Raw genomic sequence first — 24,262 nt, forward strand, 5'->3', positions numbered from 1 at the left:
GAAGGCTGCTTTGACTCTGGCCCCCTTCCATATTCCCCGCAGGGGAAGAAGTTGGGGAGGGCAAAATGGTAAATGCTCCTATTTTTTCCTATTTATTGTTGTTGATGTTGTTGTTATTATTTCCCTATTTTTTTTTTTTTATTAGGCATGCCTTTCAAAAAAGCTCTTTTTTTGAAAGGCATGCCTGATAACCTCCCTCTTCCATTTCATAGGGAGTTGGTGATTCATTGATTTGATAATGTTTATATGAAACCAGCAGAGGTTGCCTTTGCTTTTCCAATCAACTCAGGAAAAATAGCAGCTCTTCTTGGAGAGGTTTTTGAAAAGTTGGCAGTTTTAGTAAAAAAAAAACCGTGATATTAATACTAAAAGTCATGATGATTATGAAAAACAATAATAATTAACCTTGAGCTTTTATTATACACTGGTTGTAACTCTGAGTGCTTTATATATTTATATGCATAGTTCATTAGTCCTCAGAATAACTCCATTGTTTTCCTCATTTTTTTTGGAGGAGGAAGTTGAGCTTCTCAGAGGTTAAATAATTTGCTTAAATTGACATAGTTGGAAAATAATGGAACCCAGATTACAAATCTGGATCGTGTATTTTAATCACATTTTAATATGGATTTATAATTAAAAAATCTGCAGCTGAGAAGTTAGGAAGCTAAAGCTGGAAGATTTTAAGGCATTGTTTCCAGGTGAATTGAGTAGTCAGCACTAAATTACTGGGCATTATTTCCACTGTTTCTGTGTGCTCTGTCTTGGTGCACTCTCCAACCTTTATCCTCTTGTATTTGGGCCAGTCTTCTGGAGAGGTGGCTATTTTTGGCTTGCTGTGGTTCTAAATCTTGCAAATTATGTTCTTCCTTCAGAATTCTTTTACTTGGCAAGAAGTTCTCAGGAGGCGATGCAGTTTAGTGGTCAGGAGGGTGGACTTCGTAGCCTTAGTGCCTGTGTTTGAATCCTGCTCTTGCCAGTTTTCGCCACGTGATTTCAGACAAATTACATACTTGTTTGTGTTTCAGTAGTCGTATATGAGTAGCTATCCCAAGGGCTGCTGGTAGGAATAGAGGAGTTAATACAGTAAACCTGCCTACTGCAGTGCCTGGTACATAGTAAGCATTGTATACATATTTTCTATTCTGATTTTATTATTTAGCAGAAATGTACACTCCAAAGTAGACTTCGCACATTTTCTTGAACTTGTTAGCCTCTCAGTAAATGTAAATGGAATGAATGAAAATAACTGTCAATTGCTTTATATTGTTGGCCTCTGCTTTTTATATTGATTGGAATATTAAGGTTATAGAAGATGAGTTCTTTTTAGTATTTGTATTAACCTCCATTACCAAGACTAAGGACCAGTGTTACATTATGTTATTCATCTTGTGCTGTTTTTCACCTCACTTTTCTCATCTGTTAATGTAAAAAACTGTTAGTTTTTACATTTAGTATGTTTACGGAGATTGTGTTGAAAGGTACTGCATAGATCCAAGGTAGTAGTAGTGATGTAAAAGTTTATGCCATCATATTTAAAACTAGATGTGAATGTCTTTGAATTTTTTAGATCACATTTCCAAAGTAATATCAATTACCTATTAAATATTAATTTAATCACAGGAATGATAATGTAATCATCAGTAAAATGACTTGAGATGGCAGCGTCATTTAGCAATTCGGTAAGGACTGGCAAAGCAGGATTTGTATCTTCCTACAGCAGTTTTTCAACATTGTATTTGCTTTTGCCTTTTCTGTTTAAATAACATAAGAATTAAACCCTTTTAAAGGGAACCCATGCATTTCCTTTCACATATGTCATTCCCTTATCAGAGAAAATGCTGCATAATACTGAGATGACAGCCCCACCTCTGATGTCACTGAGGATGGTACAATCCTCTCGGAGCCTTTGCTGGGGTTTCTGCTGCCGCACTGGGAAAATGGTTACATTAAATCTAACTCCCGTCATCTCAATTATCTCCTTGGAAGTAGTTTTCACAAATATAGAAAAGCCCTACGGTGGTTGTTTTCGGTAAGCTACCAAGGTAGAGAGAGACAGGCAGAAAGAGGGTGAGTGAGTGAGCGAGAGAACAGGCAGCTTAGCCTTTGTGAGAAAGGGACTGAGGCGGCAGCTCCTCTCAGCTGAGGTTTCCAGCGCTCAAAGTGCTTCCATTGACATCACCGTGTGCGGTGCAGGGCAAAAGGGGCTGCCAGGAAATTTGAAACTAATTTGCTTCCAGTTGACTAGAACAGCAGATTTTGAATTAGCTGGCTTTTTTTCTAGCTAACTTTTCTCAAGCATTAAGCAGATGAACTGGGCATTTTCTATGATCAATGGGTAACTGCTGGAGCTACAGTAATCTCTGTGAGTAACCTCTATTTGTAGGTCTGTGCAGGCAAATATATTTTTATATCTCTACCTCTTGTAAAATGCTGCTGTAAAATGATCCATCTGTATTATTGACTGCTTTTGCTTACTAGTCTTGTCTTTTGACTGTCCCAGTAGGAGACTCCTGGGGTGAGACCAGGTTGTGCTGAATCCTGACATAGGGCAGAGCATACTGCATTATTTAGGGATGCCTGTGTCAATATTTTTTTAATTCCCCAGTCATCAGATAAATGCCACCCACCCTCGGAATGCTTTTGCCCAGTACCTTACCTGGATTTAACCTGGAATGTTTTTTTTTTTTTAGCATCTGACATTGGGTTTTCCAAAATTTTTATTTTTAAATAGAAAGCAATATTCTTACCTGTGATTATATTTCCTTTCATTGTTTTTTGTTGTTGTTTGTGTTCACCCAGCTTTCCTGAGAATACAGTTCTCTCAGTCAATTTCTCTACTCTCTGTTTGTGATGTATTATATAGAAAGAAGGAGGAAAACGGGCTACCCCTGTAGTTTTAGAAAGACATAATATTTGGCGTTGGATGGGAATAGGGGAGGAGTTTCTCTTAAAGAGCTCAAACCCCTTTCCATCTGCATGCCTAAGGTATGGCTCTGAGTAGCCTGGAGAGAACCAAGGTTGGCCACAGCGTAGCACCAAAAATGTTCTGTGAACACTCTAGTTAGGCTGAAATTGTATGCCCTGGAGGTTTATAATCGGTATTTTAACTCCTCAGTTAATACACAGGGCTGTGTTTCTTATTTCTGTTGAAAGTGTCACTTTTAGAGTAATACGAGGTTTATTTTTCTCTCACCAGGTACTTGACTTTCTGTAAAATTTGCATTTCAGATATACTTGGAATTATTGCTCATGTTAGTTTGCATCTGAATCCTTAGCAAAACTATGGGTCTCTTTTTGAGCATGAAAATCACTGAATGCAAATATAAATCAGCTGAGGCTTGATTCCGTTCAGACTGGAGGCTGAACGAGGTTGTTTACCATTGCACCTAACATCTGTCTTGAAACACAGCAGTGTAGGAAAGTCCACAGCTGTACTCGATTCTTCCCTGCTAGGAATTTCAGCTGCTTGGCATTCATGATTTAAAAAAAAGAAGACAGCAACTTGAATTTTGAAACATTGAAATATTTCAGAGAATATTTTATGTAAGGATTTATATTAATACTACCACATTCATAATAACTTTAGCAGAAGAGAGCCTGCTGTAAACCAAATTGTGTAATTATTTAAAAGTTTTAAACTTTTTTTGCTTTTCAGAATAAAATAACAAAAAGTAAGGGTCAGTTGTTCAAATTGGGTTTTTCAGAGAATAGAATGGTGGTTATGAGGTGCTGGGGGGTGGAGGAAATGGGAAGATGTTGATCAAAGGGTATAAACTTCCAGTTATAAGATGAGTGAGTTCTGGGAATCTAATATATAGCACAGTGACTGTAGTTATACAGTTATACACTTTGAAGCTGCTAAAGAGAGTAGATCTTGAATGTTTTCACTATAAAAAAAGAGATGGTAATTATGTCACATGATGGAGATGTTAGCTTAAACTATGGTGGTAATCATTTTGCAGTCTATAAGTATCAAATTAGCACATATGCCTTAAACTTTCACAATGTTGTATGTCAGTTGTAGCTCAATAAAGCTGGAAAAAAATTAAAAAAAATAAAAAAATAAAATAAAATAAAATTAAATTAAATTAAATTAAAAAATTAAAAAATAAAACTGGATTTTTAAAAGTGTGAATTCCTAGACAGGAAGAAGTAGTGGAGAATGGATAGAATGGATGGAATCAGAGGAGCAGCTCTAATCAGAGTAAGGCTGAAAGGAGAAGCACGAGGTGTGGATGTGAAAAGAAACAAAAGTTACCAGAAGTGGATGACGGTGGAGGACCTTATTGTTTGACAAAAGGAAACCAGCTTTAAAAAGCAATGATTTTAAAGCTTAAATTCCACTATTACAGCGTAGTATTTCTTCTCCGTGGCAAGAACTGTGTTCTGCACACTTGCAGAGACTTTGGTTTAAAATTAATGGGCTGTTCCTTATCACACTCATTTTCCCTTCTGTATGCTGAATGCAGTGCCACTCCTCAGCTTGCAGAGCTTCCTCGGAAATTGACTGGGATGGTAAGCTAGGATCATTTCCCCAGGGATCAGAACTGAATGGGAAAAAATGGGTTCTGAGTCATTAGTATGTGAAATATCGCTTGTGGTAAGCACAGCTGTAACTATTAATCACTCGGGAAAAGAGTGTTCAATTAATGCAACAGTCTCTATTTGTATGCACATGCTAATAGCTTGTGTAGTAGTTTTCAGGCCTTTTCCTGGTTTTTGCAGCATATAAATAAATACCTGAAATATGTGTGTTTTTAGACTTATTAGTGACCAGACAGTAGCCAGCGTTCTCTGTGAATTTTATTAGGGTAAAGGGTGTGTACCAAAATACAGTGTGCTTAGATTACTCATTTAGTAAATTCTCATTACTCATACTCATTTTCTGTTATTTTTATCATACTAAATATATTTTCTATTGCTTAGGGAAAACAGACTAGATTTTTTTTTAAAGGCAACTTTTTCTGTTGCATTGCAAATCTGAACAATGTGTACATGCATCACTATTACTGGAGGGGTTTGTTGATTATTAGACCTAAAAACATTGATCACTGTTATTCACAGTTAAGGATTATAGTTACTTATAGGTGAAATGTATTTGAGATTTTTTTTTTTTAAGCTCTGTATGGCTTTTTGTATTTGCTTTGTAAACTGGACCTTTGTCTTCCAATTTTTTTTTTTTTATTGGTTTATGAAATTTCAGGCTAAAGGGTACAGTGTGGTCACCCTCCTGTCTATGGGACTGAATTCCTGTTTGACAAGTCAGGGGACTTTAAGCTTATTTCTGTAAAATTTCCAGTGTTAAAATAAATTAGGAATATATAGTTCTTTTATCACACTAACTCATGATATAAGTCTTAAGGTGTTTGCTAACTGATATTCATTAAGGAACAGAGAGTACCAATGACATTAGTGCATTTTATTTTTATTTTTAAATTTAACTAGTTAATTAATTTTTGCATTTTGAAAAAATATTTTATTTATTTGAGAGAGAGAGAAAATAATCAGGGGGATGGGCAGAGGGAGAGGAAGAAGCAGATTTCCTGGGGCACCTGGGTGGCTCAGTGGGTTAAGCCGCTGCCTTCGGCTCAGGTCATGATCCCAGGGTCCTAGGATCGAGCCCCGAATCGGGCTCTGCTCAGCAGGGAGCCTGCTTCCCTGTCATTCTCTCTGCCTGCCTCTTTGCCTACTTGTGATCTCTCTCTATCAAATAAATAAATAAAATCTTAAAAAAAAATTAAGAAGCAGATTTCCTGCTGAGCAGGGAGCCCAGTGGGGGGCTCAACCCCAGGACACCCCCCCCCCCATCATGGCCTGAGCCAAAGGCAGATGCTTTACTGACTAAACCACCTAGGCGCCCCAACATTATTGCATTTATGAACAAAGTACATGGAAAGGAGAGAAAATAGATTTTTAGTAGCTAAGTTAGCTGCAATTTATAAAGGAATGAAAATCTGTTGATTTGTACTCATAAAAAATAGATTACAGACCCCCTAGTGTACTCTTGAAAGTACCTCATCAGAGTGAATTTGTCCATGCATTTTTATTTTACAAGTAATATATCCAATGACATATACATTAAAAGTCTTGGGAGGGACGCCTGGGTGGCTGACTTGGTTAAGCCTCTGCCTTCGGCTCAGGTCGTGAACTTGGGTTCCTGGGATCGAGTCCCACGTCAGTCTCTTTGCTTGGAGAGAGCCTGCTTCCCCCTCTCTCTCTGCTTGTGATTTCTCTCTGTGTGTGTCAAATAAATAAAATCTTAAAAAAAAAAAAGTCTTGGGAAAATAACCCTGTTTTAAAAAATTGAAAAATCTTACCCTTCCCTCAGCTCTTTTCCTTTAAGCTCTAATGTTATTTCTTTAAGGCTGTTTACAGATGTTTACAGTGCTCAAGTTTACATTTGTATTATTTTAGGATTTTATTTTATTTATTTATTTTGCATAAATAAAGTTGTCATTGACCATTCACTGTGAGAGAAATTTATTATGAGATGTAGAATTAAGAAGAGATTATATCACAGTAAAAGTGTTTCTCTTCCTCTCTTAAGGCTTCCAGGATAATTGAAGAGCAAACCTAGACCAGAGTGAGCAAACCCTTCTCTTGTAGGAATGAGAGACTGTATGCGTCTTTAGTTGTTGTCTGTTTGATTAAACAGTTGGACCTTTCAGTTAGGAGGTAGGAACTCTTGGGATTATCTTTTAGAATAAAAAAGTGGCCATTTAAATATAGTCAGAACAACTAGATATTGTAGTAGATAATACTGTAGTTCTATGGAGAAGTACTTCTCATACTTTAATGTGTATACAAGTAGCCTGGGTTTCTTTTTAGAAATACAGATTCTGATTAGGATGGCACCAGATTCCGCATTTTTTACAAACTTCTGGGTGGTATTTGTGCTACTGTCCCAAGGCCACATTCTTGAGTAGGAAGATTCTAGGACAGTATTTGCAAGTAGAATTTTCTGTGATTACAGAAAAATGTTCTATATCTGTGTGGTGCAATATGGTAGCCCCTAACTACATATGGTATTGAGCAATGGATTTTCAATTTTATTTTATTCTAATTAATTTAAATTTAAGTAGCCATATGTGGCTGTACGTAACATATTGGACAACATAGCATTTAGAGTAAGATAATCAGTTGAGAAATTTATTCTTAATGGTAATAGCCCCTGTAGGGTCATGTTGAAATCTGGAACTGTGGACAAGATTGTCTCTTAATTTTTACCATTGCCTGAGCTTTGTCTGCAATAGACAAGTGCATATAAATGGAATTATTGGACTGTAAGCTCCCTGATGGCAAGAGCCACATTGGCCTTGTTTGTTGCTTTGTTTTCCAGTGTTCAACACATACTTGGCTCACAGTAATAAATGTTGGCTGAGCAATTGGAAAAATTAGCTAACTGTAACATAGGAAGAACCCTTATGTTTCCAGTAGTCTATTCAAGCCTGTACTTGGGACTAGGGGACAGAAGGCTGATGGCAATGACATGTAGTATTTTGCTTGTGTTTTGTTTCTGTTTTCAAAGGTTCTATTAAAAGGTATCCGGATGGTTAAAGACACTCTTCATTTATTCTTTGATCCACAAATATATCCATTTTGCTAGGTACTGGGTTCTGGGGATATAATGATAAAGCAAAGTTCCAGACTTTTGCAGTTTATATTCTCATGGCAACAAAACAAAACAGTACAAAACAAAAACAAAAACCTCTTTCTAAAAATGACTAGGTCCAATTTCTAGGCAATATGTATGTGTAGAATTCATAATTATGGTTCTTCTGGGGCTCTAGGCATAGATATGACAGTCATATTCTCTTGGGAAACTGACATCCTGTTGCTCAGAATCCCTCATGATAAACCGTTTACTTGCTTCACATTTCAGCTTCCCATGTCCTTAGTCTGCAGTAGACTTGCCAAATAGTTCTTTCTTTTTTCCTTCAACCATTTTCTCTCAAGGAGTTTGCAACCCAGAATGGAAGAAAATCCATTTCATTTACTGGTCCTCAGACAGGATTATTCTTAGAAGACCACAATCTTTCTGAAGCCCATCTTATGGAGCAGGCTCATTTCCTCAGGATTTGAAGAACAACAGGTTTTTAAAATTGAGATGTAATTGACACATAACATTATATTGGTTTCAAGTGCATAATGATTTGATATCTGTGTATGTTGCAGAATATTTGCAACATAGAAAATCATAGATTTGCAGCATGGAAAATCTAGTTAACATCCATCACCATATATAGTTAAAAAATTTTTTTTCTTGTGATGAAGGCTTTTTAGATCTACTCTCCTAGCAACTTGGAAATAGTATGATACAATATCATTAATTATAGTCACTCTGTAGCACATTACATCTCCATGACTTACTTATTTTGTAACTGGAAATTTTGTGCCTTTTGATCCCTTTCACCCATTTCACCTAAACCCCACCTGCCGCCTCTGGTAACCATCAGTCTGTCCTCTGTGAACTTGGATGTTGTTGCTGTTTTTGGATTTCCACATGTAAATGAGATCATACAGTATTTCTCTGTCTGACTTATTTCACTTAGCATAATGCTCTAGGGTCTATCCATGTTCTTGCAGATGGCAGGATTTCCTTCTTTTTTATGACTGGATAGTATTTCAGTATTTCAGTGTGTGTGTCTGTGCATGCATGCTTGATTTTCTTTATTCTTTCATCCGTTGGTGTGTACTTGGGCTGTTTGCCTATCTTAGCTATTATAAATAAAGCTGCACTGAATGTGGGGGTGCTTGTCTTTTCGAATTAGTGTGTTTTCATTTTCTTTGATTAAATACAGAAGTGGAATTGCTGGATCATATGATAGTACTACTTCTAATTTTTTGAGGTTCTGCCATACTGTTTTCCATAGTGGCTGCACCAATTTGCATTTCTACCAACAGTGCCAAGGGTTCCCTTTCTAACATATCCTCTCTAACATTTGTTATTCTTGTGTTTTTGATGCTGGCCATTTTAAGAGGTATGAGGTTTTATCTCACTGTTGTTTGATTTGCATTTCCCTGATGACTAATGACGTTAGACATCTTTTCAGGTACCTGTATGTATATCTGTATATCTTTGGGAAAAAAAGATGTCTTTTCAGAACTTCTCCCCATTTTTAAGTTGGATTTTTTCCTGCTGTTATGTGAGTTCTTTATATGCTTTGGATATTAACTATTACCAGATATATGATTTTCAGGTATTTTTCTCCCAATGAGTAGGGTGCCTTTTCATTTTATTGATGGTTTCCTTTGCCAAACAAGAAGGTTTTTAGTTTTATGTAAAAGGTTTTTTTTTTTTTTTCATTTCATTTTGTTTTATTTCAGTCCTGTTCCTGTTTCCCAGAAGTGGATGGCTGTTTAATATACAACCCAAAGCACTCTTGAAATTGATTTGTTAGCATTCAAAAGTATCCCATTTCTTTTTCAATATATTAAGTTAAAAAAAATTATTAGGTTTAGTTCATCACAGGCAAAGCACCTTTACTAAACAACAGGAAACAATTTGTTAGGGAGCTGAGCAAATACACAAAGTGGCAGATTCCTATTAGAAAAAGATGAATCCTAAAGGAATATAAATAGATATCCCCCCAATGTATATATATTTCACATGAGTGTGAACAGCTCTTCTCTCCTCCCTCCCCTCCCTCCTACACACTTGACACTACATTTTGATTCCTTTAAGGGGAAGAATAAATGCAGAAAAGCTATGAACTTTTATTAATTCAGATTCTACTAGTGTGTGGTTTATATTTAGGTAAGTGCTAAAGTTCTTTTTTTATACTTCACAAATCCCTTTGTCACAGATATGAAACCAAATTTGGGCAATACTAATTCAGTAAAACTTTCTGGAAGAGAAAAAGCTATTTCAGTATTCGCTTGGATTCTTACATTAGATAGAGACTGACAAAGGTGAAGGAAAAGCTTTAACAAGTGAGGTGTAAGAGCCCACAGCAGTTGGCATAGGCTGAACAGCAGCTTTGTGGAAGCATGTTGAAGTTAGAGGGAGGTGGGCAGAGGGCATGAGGTGATACTGGGTGTGGATACTGGCTGGAATGGGAGCTGCAGGAGCTCCTGCATCTTTGTTCTGTCCCTTCCACCCTTGCCCAGGCTCAAGCATGCATCACCTCACCTGTGCTATTGCCAGTAGCCTGGGCTGTTACTCCCGAGTCTGTTTATGTTCGTTCTTCGTCCTCTGTATATCCCTTCAAATGCTACTGGAATAAACTCTTCTAACATGCTAAACAGACTTTTCATGCTTTGGCAATACTCACTTTTGAATCCCCTATGTTTAGTATACTGCAGGTAATTAATAAAAGTTTATTGAATTTGAAGGAATTTTGGAAATGATAGACATTTAAATGGGAAGTATCTATGGTCCTGTTTCAAAAGGGGACAGAAAAAAAATCTTGAAGTAAAAGAAGAATTTGGTCTTAAAAAAAAAAAGAAAAATCACCCTAATAAGTAGTCCTGATTTTTAAAAACAAGGAATAAGTCAGAAATTCTAAATAAAAAGGTCAGGATTAATATCTTATGAAGTTTTGTTTATTGTTAAATACAATTAAGTGGTGACCTGAAATGCAAGCAGCAGAAATAACTGCTCTTTCATTCTAACAAAGAAATGCCTTATAGGAAAGGAGGGATTTGATACTGTGCTGAGTCCTGTGATGAGTACACCAACCAAGAGCCATCTGATGTTCAAGGCTGTTTGTGCTCAGAAGCTACAACTGGAAGATTTTTTATTCTCTATTGTGTCTGATAATATTACTGGTATTAGAAATAGAGATCTAACAACTCAGAGACCTCTTAGTTTTTCCCAGGAATTTACTCCTGAGAAACAAAAGACTAGGAATCTAGTCCCAACTTGTAACTCTTGCATAACACATGGTTGAACATCGTCCTGTTTACCTTGGTCAGGTCAGTTTGTCTCTCAGAACATTGATTTCTCTTGGTCTGCACTTGTTATTAGTAAAGTAAACCTAGAACAGGAGAATGGACTGGAATATTAAAGCAAGCTATTTGTCGTGCAGGATTTTGATTTTGTTCTTATCCCTTTTGTCTCACTTTCTTGACCAGTTCCCAAGTTGTTATATCAAGATATCACAAGTTGTTGCCCACAACTGAGGCATTTTCCATCCTCCTTTATGTGATACATTTTAATGAAAAGTAGTAAAAATAGGGCGGAGAGATTATTTAATTCCTTTGAGGCCTCTTTTCTTGATTTTTTTTAGTGATCACTCCTCTTTGGGCTGGTGTTCCATTGTTTATTTTAGTGGTGGTTTTATAGGTGGCAGTTTAAAATGTTAGAGTGAAGTGGACTCCTGAATGATAAAGAGTAACTTTTCTTCCTTTTGTTGAATAGATTTCCCTGTAATCTGTTAAATATATGTATGGCTTCAATGGTCACCTTGGGCAGTTTTGTTAAAGCACTTCAGACAGGTTAGAAATGTCCATTAACTGATGAATGGACAAAGAAACTATGGTATATCCATACAGTGAAATATTGTTTGGCAGTAAAAAGGAATGAAGTTCTGATACATGCCACAGTGTGGATAAACCTTGAAAACACTGTGTTCAGTGAAAAAAGCCAGATACCGAATGCCACATTTTATATGATTCCATTTTTATGACATGTCTGGAATACACAAATCTATAGAGACAGAAAGAATGTAGATTGGTTGGTTACCTGGAACTGAGGAGCGACAGCTGATGAATATGGTTTTTGTTTGTTTGTTTGTTTTTTGGAGTGGGTGGTGAAATGTTTTGAAATTAGAGAGTGGTAATGGTATAATTTAGTGAGCATATTACAAACCACTGAATCTTCAAAGAGGAAAAGATACCAATATGCCACCCTAGTAAGAAGGATCTTACTGTTTTTAACTGTCTTTGTTTCAAAATCAGGATTTGAAGAAATGCTCCCTCTTCAGATTTCAGCAAGCCACATTCTCTTAGTCCTGTCTTATGAAGGTATTTTAAGTATAGCCATCATAGAGAAGTGCATTTGGATTCCATCTTCACCTTACTCAAATTTAATTTAAAAATATATATATTTTAAATTCTTTAGAAAATGGAATATTAGACAGTATACACTCTCAGATGTATTACTATTCATCATATTTTGCATACTGTGGGATACCATATGTTAATTCATGTTTCCAAGTTAACTTCTTTTTGTGTATGCCTTGGAATCAAGTCTTTTATGTCGTTTTAGTACATATATTCAGATGTTTATCTAATATTTCACTAAGTAGAAAGGTTGTAGTTCACAGGGCTTTAAAAATAATAACACAGCAACACCTGTCCTCTTTCATAAAGTTGTCAAAGTGGTATACTACATTTCTAGTGTACATGAGGTTTTTCTTGATATAAAGTAACCAAAACCAAGTTCAGAAGGAAATTGGATTATCAGAGCTGATATAACTGTACCCGTTACCCATAAACTTCCAATTTAAAATTTTCCTCATCAGAACATTTATGTTGTTCTCACTGACTGCCATTTTAATAACTAAATGTTGTAAATTTGGTTTGTTGCAGTAAATATATACTATTTACTATTTTTACTTCTTCACGTATTGGGGTTCTGCATCACACACCATTTAAGTTATGCAGCTGGGATCCTGGAAATTTGTCTTAACACATTAAGTATCCTATTCCATTTTGACTTTACTCTCATTGTCCAAGGATGTTCTGAAAGCCTTTTTCCCCATAGACATCCAGTAGTGAAGGGGAGGCTTCCAAGCTGAAAAAGTATTTACTGACTCTAAATAGATCGTATCTGTCTCAGAGATTGCACTACACAAATGCTGTTGGCTAGATCATAAGGTATTTGTTTTTATGCCCAATAGAAATATTTGAGTTACTACTTCATGAGTGGTGTATGGAAAGTGATATGTATTTTATTTTATTCTCTTACTGCATATGCAGCAACTGAGTTGCATGTGTGAGACTTTATCAAAAGCAGGGTGAGGGGCGCCTGGGTGGCTCAGTGGGTTAAGCCTCTGCTTAGGCAGAGGTCATGATCCCAGGGTTCCTGGATTGAGCCCCACATCAGGCTCTTTGCTCTGCAGGGAGCATGCTTCCTTCTCTCTCTCTGCCTGCCTCTCTGCCTACTTGTGAGTTCTGTCTGTCAAATATATAAATATAAAATCTTTAAAAAAAAAAAGCAGGGTGAAACATGGCATGTGTCATTAGATGCCTCCTTCTGTACTGAAACCTTTATCCTCATGTTAGCTGAGTGGAGGGGACCACTGGTAAAGTTATGGGAAGAATGTGTGGCAGGGTGGCTGAGGGGCAGGAGACAGTGAAAGTATCAAATAAGGATTATTGAGTACCTAATCTGTGTGGATATTTATTAATACACATTGGAACCTATTGTTCAAAACAATTTATATCTCCATTCTCTTCTCTTCATAGGTGATCATGGAGGAAGCACTTTACTCCCACCAAATGTCACAAATGAATTTCCAGAATATGGGACCATGGAGGAAAGTGGAGAAGGCCTAAGAACTTCTCTTGGGTTTGATACAGAGTCTCTGCCAGGCGGCCCACAAGGGCAGCAGGGGGTCCAGCTTTTTGATGACCATCACTCTGGGCCTGACAGTGTTGCAGAAGGACCAAAAGATGTCAGAGAGTCCCTCTCTCAAAGCCACCTCAAGGAACAAAGTTTACAACCCATTGATTCTTTGATATCAACTCTGAAAGCCACAGAAGCCAGAATAGCTTCAGGAACATTACAGGCTACAAAGGTACTGGACAAAGATGCTACTTCTAGTTTTTCAGTTCAGCAGGTGGACAAGGAACAGGACACTGCCCCTCATAAAACAAAGAGACAGAGAGCCAACAAATCGTTTCCTTCTGGCCATGAAAAAGGACCAGATATACCTCTTTCAGCTGAAGTTACGACTGAGGAGAATTCTTACTTGAGCATCCAGAAGAATCTGACTGTGCTATTAACTGGAGAAACTCAGGCAGAGCTTTCCAAGGTAACTGATGATGGTAGAAAAGGGGCTCTTCGTGTGCAGGAACCAGCTTGTCCAGTATCCTCCCTGGGAAGCCCAGCAGTGACCCATACCTCAGCGGGCAGTGTTCGTTTTTTGAGGGAAAGGAGGTCTGATCAAGGTAGCTCCACAGGACGCCCTGGCCGGGTCAAACATGTGGAATTTCAAGGGGTGGAAATATTGTGGACAGGAGGGGAGAAAAGAGAGACACAGCAGCCTGTGGATTTTGAGATTCCATTGGAAAGGACGACCTCTCCAGAAAGCAGAGAGTTTTCCAGAGTGCCAAGCCATCTCATTTCATCTGCTGGTTTGTATAATTCCGTTGGTTTAACTGAGAGTGTTTGGGATGAAACCTGGAACGCTTCCTCAGAAAATCCAGGCACTGGCTCAGGGACATTTTCCCCTCTGCCTCTTGTTGACAGTGGAGAGGATGAAGTCTTCCTCAAGGACAACAAAGAACATCTTGAGAAGAAACCTGAACTGGAGAGAGACAAGGAAAGGTGAGCTCCCATAGTCTTCCTACTGTCTGTGATGCCTGGTACACATCAGAGGAAACTGTTAGCCTGTGCTTGGCCAAGAGAACTCAACACAGTATCCTGGGGCCTTGTTTTCATAGAGTGGAAGAGATGTTACCATAGGCTAGATTCCTTCCAAGTCCTAAGATATTAAAGTGATCTTTTTATAAAGCTGTCCATTAGGCATAGATTAGGGAGGCAGAATTCTGGAGAAACTGTGAACTTGTCCATTTCTGACATTTTTTATATTTGATATGTTTCAAGTTTTCCAGCATCAGCACAGCTACATAACAGTACCCACAGTTATCTTTAATAATATGAAAGGATCTGGACTCTTGACATATCCTGTAGTCATTGTATCTTACCTTAGGCACTTCTTCCGGATGCAACACCAGTGCCTGCACACGAGCTGCAGACATGTGTGAACACAGAGGTGTTGGGTGTGGGCTGCCTCAACTTTCTAAGTTTAGAAAGGAAGTCGGAGGTCAGAAGTAGACTGAATTTATAATTCAGTTCTTCCATGGCATTCACATGAGAATCCCTTCTTACAAGTAGCACATGTTTTGATTTGGGGCCTGATAAGCTTATACATATTGTATTTCCTGCTCTTTCCATTTTTGACATCCATTTCTGACATCTCCAGCTTAGAGCCTGGATAAATGGAAGACAGGACCTATCTTTCATTACTTCTCTTGATTGCAGTCTTGACCATATAGTGTACCTTTTGGCGGAGTCATTTGTTGTATACTCTAATTTACAGTTAGTACCATCTTTTCTTCTGTTGGTCCTCAGAACACCACATTTTACAGCCTATGTGGGAGAACATGTATGTCAAGGCTGAAGGGTTTTTGTGTTTGTTTGGTGTAAGGAAATGCCTTTTTCTGTGCAGTTAATTAACAAATTCACCTAGAGTGATGCTCCTTTAGGATGGTAATCAGGACTTCTCCTTTCTACTCCTTCCTTCCCAACCTCCCAACACATAAACATCTCTAGACGTCTCTCAAAAGCAGCCTTGGTGTGTGGCACGGCTCAGTAATTATACCCACTGGAATATGCACTTTTGCATATTATTAATTCTTACTTCCTTTCCTCTTTCTCTCTTCTTCCACAAGTAGTATTTGATTGTCTATGATATTCTTGACCCTCCTAGATACTGGGCATAAAAGAACATTCAAAATAGGTAATGGCCTGTGGTCACTGCCTTCATAGAGTTTTCTGCTGAAGATAAACACTGACCATATAATATATTAATAATTATAGGATCTTAAATAGTGGTAGGTTCTGTGAAGGAGAGGAAGAGAGACATACTAGAAAAAAGTAATTTAAATTCAGGTGATGGCCCTGAGAAGGCCTTTCTGTGGAAATGATAAGTAGGCTGAGACTTGAAAAATTAATATGAGTTAACCAGGCAGAGTACGGGGAGGAAGAATATTCCAGGGAATGAGGGAACAGCATGTGCAAAGGAACAACATGCAAGGAGGGCTGCTGAATTGTCTGACTACGTGTGCTTCCTAGAGTTGTGTGAAACAAAGGCTTTATGTCAAGTCCGACAGTAGTGTGGCTGGAGTGCAAGGAGGCTGGGGCAGGGGTGGGAAATGAGTGTGGAGGGCTAAGGAGGAGCTTCCTCATAGGAACTTCCCGTTTTATTTCCTAAGCAGCAAGACGCTATTTAGAGATATAAACCCAGAGTACTATTTGGTACATAGTAGACCTTTGTAATTTAAAAACAACAGAGACAACTGTATTATTGATTGAGTCCTCATAATATCTTAGGAATATAGATACTTAGGAGGTAGTTTTCTTTCAGTTGTTACTGTATATATTCCTATTTATAGCAATCTGAGACTCAGGGGTTAAGGGAAGATTTTTAAAGTGACATAGCTGGTAATTGGCACCTCCAGCCTTCAGCTCCAGGTTCTTCTAACTCTTGACCTCTTGCTCTTACCGAGTTTTAAAATTTTTTAGTTATCCCAATGTTCATTTTTAATATTTGAACAAAATGCTGCGTATTGATTAGTTGGTGCTCCATCCACCCATGTATATTAAATTGTAAGTTGTTTATAGGTTTTCACTGTTTTGTTTAGCCTTGAAATTAACATGTTTGCTGGCTTTAAAAAAAACTTTAAAGGTCTTTCACTGGCTAATTTTGGGCCTTGAAATCTCTCTGCAGTGCTGCCTCATTGTCAGCAGGGGGCGGCCTTTGGATTCTAATGTAGTCATCCTCTTGAGGGCGAGTCCTCTTGTTTAAATCAGAAAGTATTAATAGACTCATGAAAGTTTAGTGTATTTTTACTCCATTAAGTTTACACTATATTTATCTGTGTCCATTAAAATTGAGGATGGCAGTAGCTGTTAATAATTTAAATTTGTGGAGATTAGTTGGTTAAAATGAGAATTTAATATTTTATTCAAATATTCAATAGACCAGATACAGTCCCATCCTAGGAAACTAGTTTGAAACTATGTAAATTATTTAGAGGGTAGAGTAGCACATGTATGCCAAGAGGTTTGTCAACCTGAATATGATTCTGTGATACCTTCCTTTCCGAATATATTAAAATATAAGCCCAAAGAATATAATTGTTGGCTTTACAGAATCTTATCTTTTTTATATGGGTGATGGGAAAAAAATAAAAAGAATATTAACCTAATTTTGAAATTCTTCATTCTTATTTCCTGTCCAGGACTCATGAGCAAGAGGAGCACTTAAGGGGAGGAGATGATGATATCCTTGGGCCTGGGTATACAGAAGACTCCACTGATGTGTACAGCTCCCAGTTTGAAACCATTTTGGACAACACTTCCTTATACTACAGTGCGGAGTCCTTAGAGACGTTATATTCAGAACCTGATAGCTATTTTAGCTTTGAAATGCCCCTCACACCAATGATACAGCAGCGCATTAAAGAAGGCAGTCAGTTCCTGGAGAGGACGTCGGTGGCAGGACAACAGGATGTCCTGAGCGTCTCAGCAGATGGTGGAATAGTGATGGGCTATTCTAGTGGGATCACCAATGGGCTGACTGACACCAGTGACTCCATCTACATGAAAGGCATGCCAGAGATTGCTTTCTGGGGAAGGTACTAGTTCTATTCTTATTAATTTCATGCGTTAGTTTTTGTATCATTTTCTGTTTGGGAGATCTGAACTTGGAATAGATCTAAGTAGCATTAGGCCAGTTTCTGTGGATGGAAGAGAATGATGGGAGTAGAAAGAAATTTGGGTTTTAGAGGTAGGCAGAGTACACCTTAGCAGTTTTGCCAAATTGGCAAGCTGTGGTTATTTGGTGATATTTCCTGGATTACCATATGTAAATTGGTATGTAAAATAAAAAATATATGTGGGTGAGGAGTAGGTGTTAGCTCCCGTGGTGCAGCTTTGGTAGCAGTGGTATGGTGCTGTGAAAAGAACACTGGAAGGTGTCGACTTTTGTTTTGGCATTGATACTGGTTGATGACTTGAAGCGGGTTGCTTGAATAGGCCAGGAATTCCTTTATTTAAATTGAGGGTGCTGGGTTAGATGGTGACCAAAGTCTCTCCCAGGCCTTTCTTCTGTGAGGTCCTGCTCTGTTAGGCATTTTTCCTGTTCCTGAGATGGTGCAGGAAGGATCTGATTATGTGAATGCTTGATAGAGCCGATACTTGGTCAAGGCTATGAATATTTCCTCTCTCTACTTTAGGGTTTAAGTCTACCTGGGAAATAAGATGACACATTACATTGTTTATATGTGCCATACATGTCATTTAGTCATTCCCTGTCTGTTTATGGATTATCCAGCATTTCATTGCTTCTTGCTTATCATTCTCAGGTCATTTACCTGTCCTTTAGCATCTTTATCAATGGGCAGGGAATACTAAACTTCAAATGATCTTATGAATTTAGTTTTGATATAATTTTCCTGAATTAAAGTGTGTTGGTGTGTGTGTTTTGGGAGAGGTGGAGGGGAGGTTAAATGGGGATAAACTATTTTAAAGCTGTATAAAGAAGTGTCAGTGCTTTTTTTAAGTCAGTATTCATGTTACAGGTTTCCAGTAAACTTGTGAGCAGTCCATCTTATGTTGAGCATTTTCTAGATTTCATTAGATGAACACATCCAAGACTGGCACGTTAGAGCACTGAAGTTATGCATTTCCATATGAAATGGACCACGGATGTTGATTGTCTTCTTGGGTCCATGGTGAGATAATTAACACTAGTCTCAAAAGCAGAAGACCTTGGTCTGAAATACTTGGGCAAGCCACTTAGCTTTCTCTGATACCCACTTGATTTACTGGCAAAATAGGGTTAATGATTTCCAGTATGCTCTGTGGCTGTATTAAAGAGTTAATCTAGATTAAGCAACTAGCACAGTGCCTGGTACAAAGTAGGAGCTTGAATAAAGGTGTTGTGAATCAGAATTGATTTGGCTGCTAAGTCCTCATTTAGACTTCCTGTGTCTCTGAGAGAGGTGGCATCCCTGAGACGGAGGGTGTCTCTGGAGGGGATCTTTGAGGGAAACATGTTCCTGAGGAGGGCAGTCCTCCCCTCAGAGAGGGGACGTTTTTGCTTCACTCATTTGTCCTTTTGTTTCACCGTCATCTCTGATAACTAAGTTGGATAAAGTGCAATAGTATAGGCATGCAGATAATTTTATTAAAATTTCAGTCTAACTTTCTGGGGTGAGTTGAAGTTATTTATATTTCAGACCCCCAAAATATGTTGGGGAAGCTGAGCGATTTTGTGGCTGAGAGGCTTTCTTGGTAGAAGCTACAGGGAGGGTAAGTAAATAAAAGGAAGAAAAGAACATCAGTGAGTCAGATCAGGAAGGAATTAGGTGAGACCTTTACAAATGTATGGTCCGCTTACTTGGAATAGGAAGTAGTCATTATTGGGGCCAGCATGGCTGCCAGTCATTTTTGGTAAGGCAGAGTTAGATAATTAAGAAAGAGTATTAGGGTTACAGTATTTTAGCATCTTGCGTTTAGACAGCAGTATACTTCAGGCCATCTCAAGTCCAAGCTTCATTAAATGCATTGTAAAACCATGAGATCTTGGCCAGTAGTAAGACAAACCAAGAAACAGACTCTTAACAATAGAGAACAATCTGATGGTTACCCAGGGGAGATGGGTCAGGGGATGGGTGAGATGGGGAATAAGGAATGCAACAGCATTTTCATAGCAACTCCCTTTCCACCCCTAAACACTGTGTGAATACCAGCTATATGAATTCAAGAAGGATCACCCTTTTGTCTTTTGCATACAATTTATTTAACAATATGATTAATGAAAGAAATGAGTTGGTACTTTACCATTCTATATAGTGATTGAATCTTCTTGGGTTTTCTTATATATAGTAATTATAATGCTTGCATGCATGATTTACACTAGAATTGCTTTTCCTCATTTCAGGTTTCATACAGAAGAAAAGAATACCTTTTCTCTGTTAACATTAGCATGATCTAAGAGAGTGATTAACCCTGTTTTTTGTCTAAAACCAGTTTTCTTTTTTTTCTAAAGATTTTATTTATTTATTTGACAGACAGGGATCACAAGTAGGCAGAGAGGCAGGGAGAGAGAGAGGGGGAAGCAGGCTCCCTGCTGAACAGAGAGCCCCATGTGGGGCTTTATCCCAGGACCCTGAGATAATGACCTGAGCCGAAGGCAGAGGCTTAACCCACAGAGCCACCCAGGCGCCCCAAGTCTAAAACCAGTTTTATCAGAGAAAGCAGCAATTTCTACATCTGCAAGACAAGGGTTTGGCTTAAGCCAGTATGTATAGATAGATGTATGTGTGTGCGTGTGTGCATGCAGGAGCCAATTCCTGTCTTCCAGGGGTAATACTTAGAGAAAGTGCGCAGAGTTCACTATAGACAGAATCTTCTTACCATGTCAGAAAGTTATTGGGATACAAGCTTGCATTGTTTCAAGAATCAGTTTCAAATACTATTTTTCTTCTCACTTTTAAACATAAATGTTTAAAGTCTTGAAAATAGAAATAAAAAATATGAATATAATGAACTTGTTTTTCCCACGAGTCACCAACGACAACAAAACAGAATCCAAAACACCCCTCCCCGCAAAACAAAAACAAAGAGAGAGAGAGAGAGAACAGATACTTAAATCAACTGTCTTTTTTAACAAAAAATATACATTATTTGTATTATATGAGTGAGCTGGGGATTAAGGAACACCCTTATGATGAGCACCCGGGATTGTATGGAAGTGTTCAGCACCTGAAACTAGTATTACACTGTGTGTTAATTAACTAGAATTTAAGTTAAAACTTTAAAAAAAAATAAGATGGAATTCTAGTACTGAATGAGAAGCATCTTAGAGATGTGCCGACCAAACTTCTCTCTCAGCTCTGGCACTCTTCCTCATGATTCCTAACTAGTGATCATTCTACCCCTCTTTGTGACTTGGATGAATCTATTTGTGCTCTTTGAGTTGGCATAAGATAATAAATGGTTATAGGTAGAAGCGGTTTGTTTCATGATATATGTCTTTATTCAGGGTTAAAAAATAGAATGGGCTCAGTCATCCTAAGAAATTTTAAAGAAACAGGAATAACTGTTAGGTTTTTATTTACCCTCTCTGCCTTATTGGAGCTTTCAAGTTGCAGCACCAGAAGAATTGTAAGTTGAAGAATTATGACATTATTATGACAGAATTATGACAGCTCGAAGGGGCCTTAGGTAATATTTCCTGTTTTTATGGTAAAGAATCCGAGTCCCAGTTTGGTGGGATGGATTTACCTGGTGAGAGATCCTGTACCAGAATTCAACTTGTCTGACTCCTAGACCAGATACATTCATTGTTCTAGGCTGCCTGGTTTTATATCTTTATTCTTTTTCTAAATGTAATTTCTTTCATTCATAAGTCTATAGAACCAGGAGTCTGAGTTGGTAATTGTAGAACTTCTTGTTGGTGGTGTGTGTTATGTTTAATTTGAGAAAAAATTTATCAAATTGATAATGAACATGTCTCCATAAATTTTTAAAGCAATCAATGAGCAGGCTTTTAAACATTTCTTCTACATTAAAACATTCTTCTACAGATGTAAGGAAGTAGGCTATTGAGCCTGTTAAGGAAATCCAAACTAGAATGCTGACTGTACACTTGTGAACCTGATTGACTTCCCTCAACCAAGCACCAGGGGTCAAAGTGTTAGGATTCAAGGGGAAAATTTTTTTTCCAATTTTATTAATAAATGTTGTGGCATTTACATAAAGAAAGCGCTAAATAAAACAAGTGCCTATGCCTTGTATTTTGTCTCTATCCACCAGCCTCGCTGTTCTGTTAGCAGTGGACTAAGGGGGTTTGACCATATTAAAGGAATCTGAAGAAAGCTCAGAGGAAAGGGGAATGATATGACTAATGATATGACTGTCTCCCTGATAATGCTTCTTTGATTCTAACTAAAACTGAACCAAGAAATTAAGTCCATCTCTGTTGAAGTATTGATTTTAATGTATAAAATGTCAGCTCTCAACCAGTAGAAAAGATTATAAGATTACTTAGGCTGTCTCTGAGGACAATTTTATATCAAAGGCATCCTATAGGTTTTATTAGTAAACACATGGTATGTAATTCTCATAAGAAATCAGGAGAAAGAAGCTAATAATTTTCACATTTTCCAGATAAGGAAACAGAAGCATAGCACAGTTGAGTAACTTGCTTAAATTCACACAGGTGGTAAGTGGCGCACCCAGGATTTGAACCCAGGTAATCAGGCTCCAGAGTCCATTTATTATTGGTTTCAAAACAAAAATATATTTGGCACTGCCTAGGTATGTTTTTAAATCTTTTTCTCCTTCAGTATGTGTATTTACTCTGTCATTAATGATGATTTCAGTGGCAGTATTTGACAGTGATTTCCTTTGAATGCTGGATAACATGTTCTCTATTGTGTTCCTTCTTTAAAGATAGTGCAAGTGTTTGGGAAAGGTGATGAGGATGTTGTATCACTTCAGCAAGACTTAGTTCTCCCTCTTAGCAACACCTCACAGTCTTACAGTTAGCCATGAACTGGTGGCCAAAGGGGACTGTTCTTGCCCAGTACTCTTTCTCTCCACTTAAGTCAAAGAAGAAAACATTTCAAATCTGTAATATTCTAGTATTAGGTCTGAAAGGACATTTTAAAAGAGTACATGTGCTCACTGTTTGTCTTTTAAAGGATTATATACCTTTTTGATATCAAATAGATCATTCTTTATAAGGTGAAAAAAATTCTTAAGACCCTGGACTAACCCTGGATAGGAAGAGTTAAATTCTCTCAGGTGCTCTGAGTGCTCTGAGCACTGAATATTGGCGAGGAAGCTGCAGTCAGTCAGGAAATAGCTCACCCTATGATTGTAACACAATATTTTAATGAAGGAGCAAAGAAGAGCATCTCCTCCCGTTGTGGTCCGCTACATAGCACTCGGGCTGACAGGGTCAGCAGTGCTGTGTGAAGTCCAGTCACATGGCTCCAAAATTAGAAAGGATAATTAGAGACTTACAGTTGTACATGTTCCAATGGGTTCCTTTGTGTCTGGGTGCTTCTCCCTCGCTGGCTTATCATCTGATGATTGCAACTCCAATCAGTAAGTTCTGACCTGAAGACCGAAAGGCACAAATGTTGTCACTGTGACCATTAACAGAGTTGAATGTTGTTCATGTCTATTGAGCTTAGGTTTGGACAGATAGGAAAAGAGAGATACCAAATACAGTAATATGGCAGGAGCTTTGTTTTGGTTCTCTGAAATACATAAAACTGCTTTTTAAAATCACCTGTTTAGTGTAATGGATATATTTTATGCCTCAGCTTCCTAGTTTTTCTTTCAGACACCGCTCAGAATATGCATTACCACAGAAGAGGTGAATTACATCTGTGTGCAACTGGTTTGCCTGAGGAGGGTGCTCTGGCCACTCCTGGGTCCACTCTGGATTTGATAGTTTTGTTTTTTTTTGCCTTCTTCTTGTTCTTCCCCTCCCATTCTCAAATGGAATGCTGGCATTTAACATTATCCCCTCTCCTCAGTTTTTCTCTCTCCTTAGTTTCTTTCTGTCTAGGAAAAAGTCACATGAAGTAGGATTAATACAGAGATTTATGAAGTATGATTTCAAAAAATATTTTGATGTTCCAATTTAAAACCTGCAGGCATTTTAATATAATGTATAAGTATTAAAATACGAAATTAAACTAACGTGGTATTAGTTAAGCTGGTGACTGAGGAAAAGATTTGATCTTGTGAAGTCATCTTTAGAGACCTGGCTGGCCACTGAGTACCCAGCTTTTCTTGTAACATTAGAAACAGGAAGCTCTGCTGTCTTCTAGGTTCATTATTGGGTAGCTGTTGCTCTAGTAATCTTTTTAGTCCTTTTCTTTTATGTTTTAAAACTAGTTCTGCAGAACATGGGTTCTCATGTTTTGTCTTTCTAGATTCTTCCATCTGCGTTTCTAGAAGCTATAATAGTTTTTTTTTTTTTAAATTTACCCAAAGGAGTTCTTGCTCAATGATGCATGATGTGGCTTACCTGGGTTTGAATCCTGCCGTAGTTACTCACTAGATGTGTGATCTTGAGTAATTATAGAAAATCTAGGAGTCTTTCTAAGTGTAAAATGCAATGAGTAATACCTATCTGGTAAAGGAAGGAGAAACATATGAAATTAATCAGGTGGCCGGAAATAAGAAAAGAAAATCAAGTGGTGTAACAGTGCCTGGTATACGTAGTAGGAGATAAATGAATCAAAATTTATGTCCATGCCTCTACCATGTCCTGTA

General features: G+C 37.8%; 1 protein-coding gene across 5 annotated transcripts in view; it reads left to right on the forward strand.

Moving 5' to 3' along the window:
- The window catches only part of PSD3 (pleckstrin and Sec7 domain containing 3), a 624,510-nt gene that overhangs the window by 183,188 nt on the left and 417,060 nt on the right, over positions 1-24,262 (forward strand). For 3 of the 5 annotated variants that reach the window (XM_004775730.3, XM_004775734.3, XM_004775732.3), the window contains 2 exons: positions 13,417-14,500; positions 17,200-17,595. In XM_004775730.3, the coding sequence (XP_004775787.1) occupies positions 13,417-14,500; positions 17,200-17,595 (1,480 nt within the window). Of the gene's footprint in view, positions 1-1,910; positions 2,033-2,096; positions 2,366-13,416; positions 14,501-17,199; positions 17,596-24,262 lie in introns of those variants that run through there. The other 2 variants (XM_004775736.3, XM_004775735.3) reach the window with 2 other exon arrangements.

The sequence above is a fragment of the Mustela putorius genome, unplaced genomic scaffold, assembly GCF_011764305.1.
Source record: "Mustela putorius furo isolate JIRA1106 unplaced genomic scaffold, ASM1176430v1.1 tig00537275_pilon_pilon_pilon, whole genome shotgun sequence".
NCBI lineage: Eukaryota > Metazoa > Chordata > Mammalia > Carnivora > Mustelidae > Mustela > Mustela putorius.